Genomic DNA, 12,543 nt, shown 5'->3' with positions numbered 1-12,543 from the left:
TGAAAAGAGGAATAGTCCAGATAGCTGTGAGAGTCAGTAGGCTTATAGTAGACATCAGTAGATAAGCTGTCTCCAGAGATAGAGACAGAAAGGTCTAGAAAGGGGAGGGAGGTGTCGGAAATGGACCAGGTAAATTTGAGGGCAGGTTGGAAGTTGGAGGAAAAGTTGATGAAGTCAACGAGCTCAGCATCCCACACCCCGCACTTCCCGTTTCTAACCTCATACTCAAGATCCACAAACCTGCCTGTCCAGGTAGACCCATTGTTTCAGCTTGCTCCTGCCCCACTGAACTCATTTCTGCATACCTCGACACTGTTTTATACCCCTTGTTCAATCCTTTCCTACCTATGTTCATGACATTTCTCATGCTCTGGATATTTTCAATGAATTCAAGTTCCCTGGCCCCCATCATCTAAAGGCTGATTTATACTTGTGCATCAACTCGATGCCATAACCTACACAAGTGGGCTATGCGCGTTGTGAGCATTTATACTTGTGCGTTGGTGTGTCTGCGTCGCTCTGCAATTCAGGCACGTCACGCATGCGCACACACCTGCCCACGCAAGGCTTTATGGTCATGGTAGTCTTTCTCGGGGTAAGCAAGTTTATAGCGAGTGTCTTTTTTCGTAAGAGCGAAATGTGTCCTCCATAATTTCGGAAAGCTTTCTGGAAAGCATTGCAGCCAGAGTTCCTTCCCTGCCCTTCAGTCGCCCAATGGGAAGCTACTGCAGTGTAGGAGGAAATGCGATGCTACCAAGCGGACCAATCACAGTTGTTCGGTCTGTGTTGCCGCGACGCACAGTTTCATTTTGGGAGAGGTGTGCGTCAGGCAACGGCATAGGGATCCGCGTAGGGTTCACGGCGACACCGTACTTACGGCATCAAGTTGACGCAGAAGTATAAATCACCCTTTATTTTCACCATGGATGTCCAGTCACTGTATACCTCCATCCCCCACCAGGAAGGTCTCAAAGCTCTCCATTTCTTTTTGGATTCCAGACCCAACCAGTTCCCCTCTACCACCACTCTCCTCCATCTAGCAGAATTAGTCTTTAATAATTTCTCCTTTGGCTCCTCCCACTTCCTCCAAACTAAAGGTGTAGCCATGGGCACCCGTATGGGTCCCAGCTATGCCTGCCTTTTTGTTGGCTTTGTGGAACAATCCGTGTTCCAAGCCAATACTGGTATCTGTCCCCCACTTTTCCTTCGCTACATCGACGACTGCATTGGCACTGCTTCCTGCACACATGCTGAACTCGTTGACTTCATCAACTTTGCCTCCAACTTTCACCCTGCTCTCAAGTTTACCTGGTCCATTTCCAACACCTCCCTCCCCTTCCTTGATCCCTCTGTCTCTATCTCTGGAGATAGCTTATCTACTGATGTCTACCTTAATGGGAACTAAAAGGGGAAGCAAGAATGGTAAAGGGAGAGCGTGAGAAGAACTGACAGAAAACATAAAATGAATTTTCATTATTCTATAGGCCTATGAACGAGATAAGGGCTTGAGGAGGAAAGGTGGGCTGATAAGAAACCATAAAGAAAATTTGTTCATGGAGGTAAAGGCCTCTGCTGAGGTACAAAACAAATGCTCAAAAAATAGAAGCAGGAGTAAGCCATTCAACTTTTTGTCTCTTTTCTGATATTAAGATTGCAGCTGAACTTTGAAATCAGCAATACTTAACTGCATTACGCACATATTCTTTTAATTCCCTTATAATCAGAAAATCTATTGATTGTTGCCTTGAACACACTTAACAGAGCATCTCCACAACTCTCTAGAGTAGACCACTCCCATGTTTCACTTGCATTAAGGTGAAGAAACTTATTCTCACCTCCATTCTGAATGGCTAATTCCCTAACTTGATATTATGAACTTTGTTTCTAGACACTGCATCTGGTGAAAACATTATTCTTACATCTATCCTGCCAAGTCCTTTAAGAATTGTATTTGTTTACATTATTTTAATATTTCTAACAAAAAGACAAATAAATTTAATCACCTATATTCTTGTAAAGTTCTTGAAAATTGATGTTGCTAGAACAATTGTTGGCAGAAGAAACATTGGCTTGTTTAAAGGCGGGTGAGTAGATAAAAACATTCAGAGGCATGAAGCCAGTAGCCAGGATTGTAGAGAAGACCGTCATGGATATACTGCAAAAATCAAAGTGGTTATTAAGAAACAGACTAAACTTCACAACCAGTTAAAAACAAATAACACAAGATAATCATAAAACTTTATATTAAGCTCATAAGGAAATATACATGATACAGATACATCAGTGTGAAAAGCAGTAGATAAATGAACTTTTTGGCAATTATGACACTGTACCAAAATACGATGATGAATATCCACTGGTTAAATTACAAAACACCAAATATTGATCTTTTTCTTGATCCCTACAATGAGGTTCTGAGCTCACCCATGGTCCTGATCAGGTTGAAGATAATGACTTCATTGTAAAACAAGAACACATTATTCATTGGAGATGATCTTGACAGTTTTCTTATGTGCAGTTAGGGTTTGTGTACAGTAAGTAAGGGAATAAAAGATCGCCTTATGCGGTTTTGAAAGATGGGTAAAGAATCACAACTGCCTATAACAGGTGGGACATAAGCAAAGGGATCAGGCCGGCATTGGTATAGGGGAGGGGAGATCTTGAGATTGAGGGAATGCAAATCAAAGGGCTTCCTAGAAATTAACAATTGTTTGGCGCGAGAGTTCATTAACATAAAGTTTCAAGGGTTTAGCATTGTACTTTAATTGCCTGTAGGCTTCCTAAGTTTCCTAGGTTGGTGTCATGATAAAACATGAAGTATTCCCAGAACATGAGTCCCAGGACAATATGGTCCAACTTCCCCTGCAGAACAAGAGCAGTGACACATGAGGAAATGACACCATCCATGAATCTTCAAGATAGGAACGTATGACAAGAAATGCCTAGGCAAATATTTCAAATGAAACAAAACAGCCTGGAAATTCATATGGGGGAAAAGAACTACTGTTTCACACAATGCTAAAAGTAACAACATTTTTAAATGTTTTAAAGACCTAACTGTATTTTAGAAGTGCATCAGGTATAACACAGTAATAACTGGAGACTTTAACTCCCATTCTATAGAGCAGCCTTTGTCAACCTTTTTGGCCTGAGGAACCCTTGAAATAATTTTCGAGTCTCAGGGAGCCCCTGCATAAAAGTTACTGTATCTAGAGCTCATGGTACATTAGTGTGATCAGTAAGTTGTAGATATGATAATCCAAAAATAATTGTCAATGTTTTTTGAGTAGAGAATGAATTTTTAGCTAACCTTTCTTGAAAAAAAAGTAGTTGGGCTTCGTTTACCTTTCTTGAAATTAATCTCTTTCTTTCTGTTTCCTAAATTTTAAAAACTCATAAGGCAAACATAATAAATTTCTGTTAAATAACTGGCTTAAACCAAAATGAGGTTTAATTTTCCTAAAGGTAGACTTAATAGATTTGATTAAATAAAGGTTTATGTTGATTTGAATTAAAAGCTTTACCCTTTGTTTTGAGATTCCAATGGTAGTTGTTTGGAATAATCAGCACTTTTACGTGTCATATGGCTGTGATTTGTAGCTAAGTGTCTTTTCAATTTTGCTGGAGCCATTGCTACATTTGTAAATTGTTTGCCACAGACTAGGCACAATGGAATGGGTGGACTTTCATCGATTCTGTTAAGGTTATTATTCTATAGATAAATTATTGAGTATATCCACAAGAAAATTAATCTTAGGGTCATATATGATGACATATATGTATTTTGATAATAAATTTATTTTGAACTTTGAACAATAGACTGGATGGGATAAATTTTCTGCAGTTACAGTTGAAGAAGAATTTATGAAATGTCTAAAGATCTGATTGTTGTGCTATTTTAGACCCTGGTTTGTGCAACTGATAAATCATGTTGTCGCGGGCACTTTGGGGCTGAGGGAACACAGTATGGCAGAATTTGACATTGTTTAAAAGTGATACAGTTGTATACAAAACAAAGGAAGCTACGATGCATGAAAGGCAAGCTGGCTGTAGTTGTTTGGGATGTTACTTTGAAAAGTATGACTTTGTAAAGACAATGGCTAGTACTGCAAAAAATAAATATGTTGAAGAACATATTTCCCTTTAAGGCACTAAGTCCCAACAGGAAATGTGGTGCCTCCTTGGGTTAGAAGAGAAATGAAAGATCATCAAATCCAAGGAGAGGATTTCTCAACTTGCCGGAAGTACCAACGGGCAAGTTAGAAATCAGCAAAGACAAAGAAATTGAGGGCAAGATAAAGAATAAGTCTGGAATTAAACATAATCACACACTGTAAGACTTTTCAAAGATGCATAAAGCAGAAAATACCAGTGAGCACTAGTGCTAGCTCCTCACAGAGCAGAACAAATTATAACGATGCTGCACAATTAAACAATTACCTTACATCTTCACAAAGAGAGACACATATGCCTACGAGAAGTATTAAAGTACAACAAATCCTATAAGAATGCATGGATTAAAAACAGAGATGGGGAAATTTCAGAACATTCAGAGATGAAGAGAAGACTGAGCGTGAAGGGTTATCTTACCTCCCAATCTCCACAACACACCACAGTGGCGGAGTAAATCGAGACACAAAAAGAAATCAGTCCAGAGGAGATGCAAGTAGGAATTAATGAATTAGCCAGAACTGTTGAACACAATGTTCGAATCATAAGGCAGTAAAGAATGCTGTGAATGTGTGGTTTTATACTTGGAGCAAATGTTGGAGCATAGAGTGTATGTGTTATCATTTTAGTACTGTCCCTTCACACAAAAACTCAGTTGTGATTAGGATGAGACTGCAAGTTATCAGATATTGCACATCATCACATTAAAAGAAGATGTCATTTATTTGTCCCTTCCCAAGTTTGGGTTTAGGAAATCATTCACTGGTGGGATTGGGTCTTTGGCTTAAGGAAAACATTGGATCACCTTTATCAGCACTGTCTAAAGGAGACTGCAAGTATGATGCTGCCATCCTCCCTATCATTTATTGGGTGGGGAAGGGGACAATCACCTCGATCAGATTCTGTGGAGGTGTGGGGGGAAAAGTCACTCCTCTGCGGTTGGGTGGGCGGGTGGAGAGAGAGAGGGAGACGACAAAAAAAAATCAACTGCATCATTCCCTGGAAAAAAGTACAGTCGATGTTTTGGGCCAAGCTCCTTTGGCAGAGCTGGAGAAAAAAGATGCAGAGTAGACTTAAAATGTAGGGAAGGGGAAAAAGAAACACAAGGTGATAGCTGAAACCATGAGGGGGAGGGATGAAGTAAAGAGTAGGGAAGTTGATTGGTGAAAGAGATACAGGGCAGGAGAAGTGGGAGTCTGATAGGAGAGGACAGAAGGCCACGGAAGAAAGAAAAGGGGGCAGGAGCACCAGAGGGAGGTGATGGACAAGCAAGGATATAAGGTGAGAGAGGAAAAAGAGGATGGGGAACGGTAAAGGGGGTGAGGGCATTACTGGAAGTTTGAGCAATGGATATTCATGCCATCAGGTTGAAGGCTACCCAGACAGAATACAAGGTGTTGTTCCTCCTGAGTGTGGCCTCATCACGACAGGAGAGGAGGCCATGGATTCTCATATTGGAATGGGAAACATCGACTGTACTTTTCTCCATAGATGGCCTGCTGAGTTCCTCCTGCATTCTGTGTGTGTTGTTTGGATTTCCAGCATCCGCAGATTTTCTCTTATTTGCATCATGTTTGGTTGTAGGGTTGGGGAAAATCACGCCCAACATTCATTGGGGAAGGGATGTTCACCTGAGAAAAGTTGCCTAATGAACTTCAGCAAGGGTGGGTTTGTGTCACCTCCTTCTTCTCTAGATAGGCAGCGTAACCCTCCTCTTCCTCAGTTGTGGGGTATGGAGAATGGTTATCTGCTTGTGTGAGCAAATGAGATCAGGGAGCTGGCATGGACCCGCAGCCACACTAGGATGCAGACGGTGAGAGACGACGAAACTGAAGGATGGCTGGGCACAGATCAAGGGCTCAGCAGCAACGTTCCCTCTAATTTTTAGTAGTCAGTGCATGCAAAAACCTTATGTTGTGCACATTTTTTTCCTATGACAAAACTGCCTATTACAGTATTTTCAGCTAGAAAATCATGATATTTTAGACATAAGGCATTAACTTGTTCATTGCCAAATGTGAAGTCACAATCTGCAATTGCAGAGAAATCAAAAGCTGACCATTCTTGTACCTCATCTTCAGGAAACCTTTCTTCTCAATGAACACAAAGACCATTTATAAAAGTCAACAGCGAACTTGTATCTACTGTGACGTTTTCTTCGCATTGTTGGCTTAGCAAAACTTTAACTTTGTCACTCCACGAAAAATTGTCTCCCAGATACTGCTTTCTTATCTTGTTAATTTTGCCTCACACAAAATGAAGTGAATCAATTGGTGTCAGGCCACTCTTTTGCAGAATCTTGCACAGCCAGTTCATCAAAGACTTCACTTAAAACCTGTAAAACTACTTTGTATGTGATGTTTATCAATTTCTTGTGACAGTATTTAGCCACAGGGCCATTTGACTGATCTTTTTTAATATAAACTTAGTAAGCTATCTATAGGATTTGAAGCAGATCTGTGTAACTTTATGGTATTAACACTCTCCACCAAAGATGGCTGCCGCCGTGATGCAGCTGTACAAACCGGAATAGGAAAGGCGAGGTGACGTAAATCAGCGACGTGCTTTGTGGTATTTGAAAAGCCGACTAACTAGTTAACAGAAACATTTAGCTAAAAGATTATTTTCAATAAGTATAGTTATTAATTATTACATTATTTTAGGTAACTAAACTTCTGTGCGCTGGTTGAAAAACGTGTGTGCTCGCGCACACATGCATAGCTTAGAGCGAACATAGCTCAGGAGGCAGGTTAGAGATAACTACGCTACTGGTGGAGGGTACAGAGTTCCCAAAGATGCAGGTAAAGCTTATGTTTCAATCTTCCAGATTACAGTTCATTTTTAAAATCATGCTGTCTTCCAAGTACTCTATACTGGCACTCGCCACCCACAGGTCAAGATGTTTATATGTAGCCCTAATGCTTCAAAAGGAGTACCTCATTGTGTGCATCACTGATGCAAAAACAAATCAAGGGTGAATCCCAGCAGATCCATCCAATCAAATTTCACAGTTGTCATGCTAAATTAAAGGCATCCATTAGTCTTGTGAGACCATGGATCTGTGCCTGGAAAGTCTTCACTCTCCAGGGCGCAGGCCTGGGCAAGGCTGTATGGAAGACCTGACGAAGGGTCTCGGCCTGAAACGTCGACTGTACTTCTTCCTAGAGATGCTGCCTGGCCTGCTGCGTTCACCAGCAACTTTGATGTGTGTTGCTACAATTAAAAGTGCATGGTTTCACTTGGAAACCATGTGTCTGAGTCCTATGCAGTAAGAAAGGAGCTAATATTTACAAAGGTTGGTACACTGGGGAAAGAGAGGGAATACTCAAGGATTCAGGACTAGTCATACTCCTGACAGTCAAGTGTGTTAAAATACAATTCAGAGTTACTCGATCCTTTTGCAGAAAGGATGTGCAGTAAAAAGAAACAAACTTGATAGTGAAATTGAGAAAAAGAGAAAAGCATAAAAACTCACCTGAGATCCATGTCTCCATCTGCCCAGTAGCTCATTATGTTGGAAATAATCCCTCCAGGACAACAGCCCATAAAAAGAACAGCAAATGCCTGAGGAAATTTCAACTTAAAAGAAATTGCAAGAGTAAATGCAATGAGTGGCGTAAATCCAAACTGGCAAACAACACCAACGGCAAGACCCCATGGTCTCTTAACAAGAGCCCACAATTTCTTCAAATCAACTGCGCAGCCCATGGAAATCATGACCAAAATCAGTGTAATATAAAGCACTGAACTGGCAATTTTCATTACCATATTATTATCATCACTTGTCTTGTCACATTTTGAAAGGATTGTTGAGTTTCCCATTTTTACTTTCTCAGCTGTGTCAGCTGTGTGCAGCAGGTTTTAAACTTGTACTCCAGTGCACTTATTTATACTCCAAGGGAAGAACTACGTAAACATGGAATACCGATTGGTATTGGAGAATATGATATTGTGCAATTTTTAACCTATTGAAAACTAGAACCTACGTAGATTATCTCCAAAAACAGATCTGCTTGTGCAGCTTTTTTAAAAATGAAAGTAAAACAAAAATTAAGTTGCTTAGCACAATTTGGGAAGAAAACAGCATGTTTGAAAATTCATTTTTCCTGGAATGTCTGTTAGGACCAAAGCCGGTTTTCTAATGTGTGGATGAAGAGAGTTTAGTGACTGGTTGCTAGTTTTTTCTTTGTCTCAATGTGCCAATGTGCTTCTCATCTTAAGCCTACACAAATGGTTAGCAACATCTGAAAAGGAGATGTTGATAAGACCATAAGACATAGGAGCAGAATTAGGCCATTTGGCCCATCGAGTCTGCTCCACCATTTTATCATGGCTGATCCATTATTCCTCCCAGCCCCAATCTCCTGCCTTCTCCCCATATCACTTCATGCCCTGACCAATCAAGAATCAATTAACGTCTGCCTTAAATATTTGTAAGACTTGGCCTCCACAGCGTTCTGTGGCAATGAATTCCAGATTCTTTGAACATCAGTGAGAGCAAGTCTTCTGTTGGTCTTCAATGTGGCAATGCATGGAAATACACAATCACAAGCCCCAAACTACAGCAGAACACAGATAAGGCAAGGCTACCTGAAGTGCAGTGGACAATTCTGTCAGTGACACTCAGAAAGGAAGTGTCCAGCTAAGGGTAATTAAGCACATTGGCACATGCTTACGTTGGGTGACAGGAAATCAATAAAAGCAAATCTGAATAAAAATCTGGAACAGATGTCAACTCAAAAGAAACCATAAATGTTGGTGCAATGAGAGGTTAACTACCAAACAATGTTTTTAATTAGCCCCCATTGCCTCTTTAAGCGAATCCACAGAATGTGGATTGAAACACTGAACACTGGGATTTTGAACAGGGACAGTGGGCTGAGCAGTATCCTGTTGTTGTATAATACTATCATTCAATGCCCTCAGCACATATGTACCTGGAACTAAGAATCAGAACAACAGCCTTTCAGAAAAACCAAAAATTTCATGTCCACGTTAAAATTGTTGCCGCACACTACAGTGTTGCTTAAGTTTGTTTATTGTTACATTTTAGCTTGGGTTATACAGTTATTCACTTGTGTATTTGTGGGTCACCCTGACTGTAACCGGGGTGTGTGATGGTCACCTCCCCCGTCTGTGTGAGCCTGGCTGGATTCACTGTCCAGGTCAGAGTGCCCTGTCTGTTTTATGTTTATCACAATAAAACGGTTTTTGAGTTAACAAGCTTCCTTGTCGGGTAAGGACGGCGAGCTGCTGAAATAAAGAACTTTAAATGGTGGCGGACCTTAAACCCGAAACAACAGGAATTCTGCAGATGTTGGAAATTCAAGCAACACATCAAAGTTGCTGGTGAACGCAGCAGGCCAGGCAGCATCTCTAGGAAGAGGTGCAGTCGACGTTTCAGGCCGAGACCCTTCGTCAGGACTAACTGAAGGAAGAGTGAGTAACGGATTTGAAAGTTGGAGGGGAAGGGGGAGATCCAAAATGATAGGAGAAGACAGGAGGGGGAGGGATGGAGCCAAGAGCTGGACAGGTGATAGGCAAAAGGGATATGAGAGGATCATGGGACAGGAGGTCCGGAAAGAAAGACGGGGGGGGGGGGACCCAGAGGATGGGCAAGAGGTATATTCAGAGGGACAGAGGGAGAAAAAGGAGTGTGAGAGAAAGAATGTGTGTATAAAAATAAGTAACAGATGGGGTACGAGGGGGAGGTGGGGCATTAGCGGAAGTTAGAGAAGTCGTTGTTCATGCCATCAGGTTGGAGGCTACCCAGACGGAATATATTATTCCAACATATTATTCTCCGTAACTTCCACAACCTCCAACGGGATCCCACCACGAAGCACATCTTTCCCTCCCCCCTCTCTCTGCATTCCGCAGGGATCGCTCCCCACGCGACTCCCTTGTCCATTCATCCCCCCCATCCCTCCCCACTGATCTCCCTCCTGGCACTTATCCGTGTAAGCGGAACAAGTGCTACACATGCCCTTACACTTCCTCCCTTACCACCATTCAGGGTCCCAAACAGTCCTTCCAGGTGAGGCAACACTTCACCTGTGAGTCGGCTGGGGTGATATACTGCGTCCGGTGCTCCCGATGTGGCCTTTTATATATTGGCGAGACCTGACGCAGACTGGGAGACCACTTTGCTGAACACCTACGCTCTGTCCGCCAGAGAAAGCAGGATCTCCCAGTGGCCACACATTTTAATTCCACATCCCATTCCCATTCTGACATGTCTATCCACGGCCTCCTCTACTGTAAAGATGAAGCCACACTCAGGTTGGAGGAACACCAACTTATATTCCGTCTGGGTAGCCTCCAACCGGATGGCATGAACATCGACTTCTCTAACTTCTGCTAATGCCCCACCTCCCCCTCGTACCCCATCTGTTACTTATTTTTATACACACATTCTTTCTCTCTCTCTCCTTTTTCTCCCTCTGTCCCTCCGACTATACCCCTTGCCCATCCTCTGGGTTCCCCCCCCTTCTCCTTCTCCCTGGGCCTCCTGTCCCATGATCCTCTCATATCACCTTTTGCCAATCACCTGTCCAGCTCTTGGCTCCATCCCTCCCCCTCCTGTCTTCTCCTGTCATTTTGGATCTCCCCCTCCCCCTCCCCCTCCAACTTTCAAATCCCTTACTCACTCTTCCTTCAGTTAGTCCTGACGAAGGGTCTCGGCCTGAAACGTCGACTGCACCTCTTCCTACAGATGCTGCCTGGCCTGCTGCGTTCACCAGCAACTTTGATGTGTGTGACCTTAAACCGGCGTGCTTGAACGTGCGCAGTTTGAAGGGTACTGGGCGATGCGTTAGCGTGCTCCAGTACTTGGACACCGTAAAGGCCTACGTGACCTTCCTCCAGGAATGCGGACTACCACACCTCCGCAACTACCGGAGCTGGTCACGGTGGTGGACCCAGGGTTTGTCTGTGTGGTCGGGGGGGGGCAATAATTGTCGCACCTCCGGCCTGGGGATTCTGCCACGGGGAGGTAACTTCTCAATCACCCAAGTTAAAGAGGTTGTTGTGGTGCGCCTCCTGGTAGCAGACGTCAAATACCGGGGCACTCCGTTCCGGCTGATCAACGTGTACGCCTCCCCCATGCGGAGCGAGCGGCTGGCCGTCTTCGAGCAGCTCCCACCGCTGCTGGTGCCGGTCCAGCCGGTCGTTCTGGCCGGAGACTTCAACTGCACCATTGATGCAGCTGGAAGATCCGGCAGTGCCGACGGCCGGCTGGACAGTACCTCCAGACTTCTGATGGAAACGGTAAAGACAGCCAAGCTGCGCGACGTCTTTGGCACCCCCACAGGTGGAGCACAGCCACAAGCTACCTGGACACGATCGGACGGCTCAGCCCGCTCCCGGATCGACTTCCTCTTCCTCTCAGAGTCCCTCACGGTCAGGTCCACCGAAGTTCTTCTCTGACCACTGCCTTCTGCGAGCCACCTGTCACTTACGGGAGGACCAGAAGGCAGTCAGGGGGACATGGAAACTGAATGTAAAGCTGCTGACCCCAGAGAACATCGAGGAACTAGAGAGGGAGTACACAGGTTGGAGAACCTTGAAAGCCTTCTTTGATTCCCCTGTTCATTGGTGGGAACCACCAAGGAGAACATCAAGACGTTCTTCATCCGCAAGGGTATCCAGAAAGCAAGGCAGGAGCAGAGGGAACTGCGTAAACTCCAGACAGAGTTGCAGCAACTTCTCCATCTGCAGTCGAAGGGGGTGGATGTCAGGGAGGAATTCCGAGAGGTGAAGGGCCGGCAAGCCCAGCACCTCGCCGCCGAATCTTCCAAGATCATCTTCCGATCAAGGGTCCAAACCGTGCAGCAGGACGAGATGTGCTCACGCTTCTTCTTCCAAAAGGTACGCAGGGGGAGCTCTGTGATCCACAACCTTAAGGAAGAGGACGGCTCAGTCGCGTCCTCGCAGACCGACATACTGAGGATCTGCCAGTCCTTCTATTCCGGTCTGTACGACAGGAAGGCTACAGAATCCACTGCCTCCCGCAACTTCCTGTCGTCTATCACCTAGGTCTTAGACGACGGCAAGCGGGAGAGTCTGGATCAGCCATTGATCCTGGACGAGCTGACAGGCTCCATCCGTTCCTTTGAGTCGAGTAAGACTCCCGGAAGCGACAGCTTACCGGCTGAGTTTTTACTCGGCTCTGTGGAACGGGGTGGGCTCAGACCTGCTGGAAGTGTACTACGCTATGCTTCTGGCCGGCTGCATGTCAGAGTCCATGAGGAAGGGCATCATCACCCTTCAAGCAGAAGGGAGAAAGGGAAGACATTAGGAATTGGAGGCCCATCTCTCTCCTGAATATGGATTACAAGATCCTGTCCAAGGCTACCACCAACAGCGTCAAGT

The 12,543-nt window shown here is 44.2% G+C and overlaps 1 protein-coding gene across 1 annotated transcript in view; it reads right to left on the bottom strand.

The window, feature by feature from the left end:
• LOC140195191 (sodium-dependent organic anion transporter-like) overlaps positions 1 to 8,014 on the bottom strand; it is a 57,906-nt gene extending 49,892 nt beyond the window's left edge. The window contains exons 1-2 of the mRNA XM_072253109.1: positions 7,646 to 8,014; positions 2,004 to 2,155 (exon numbers count right to left, since the gene is read on the bottom strand). Coding sequence (XP_072109210.1) covers positions 2,004 to 2,155; positions 7,646 to 7,992 — 499 coding nt within the window. The 5' untranslated portion in view covers positions 7,993 to 8,014. The remainder of the gene's footprint in view (positions 1 to 2,003; positions 2,156 to 7,645) is intronic.
• Between the last annotated feature and the right edge of the window lie 4,529 nt (positions 8,015 to 12,543).

Source organism: Mobula birostris, chromosome 3 (assembly GCF_030028105.1).
Source record: "Mobula birostris isolate sMobBir1 chromosome 3, sMobBir1.hap1, whole genome shotgun sequence".
NCBI classification, from domain to species: Eukaryota; Metazoa; Chordata; class Chondrichthyes; order Myliobatiformes; family Myliobatidae; genus Mobula; species Mobula birostris.
The sequence above is the reverse complement of the archived record's forward strand: the minus strand, read 5'-3'. Positions and strand labels throughout refer to the sequence as shown.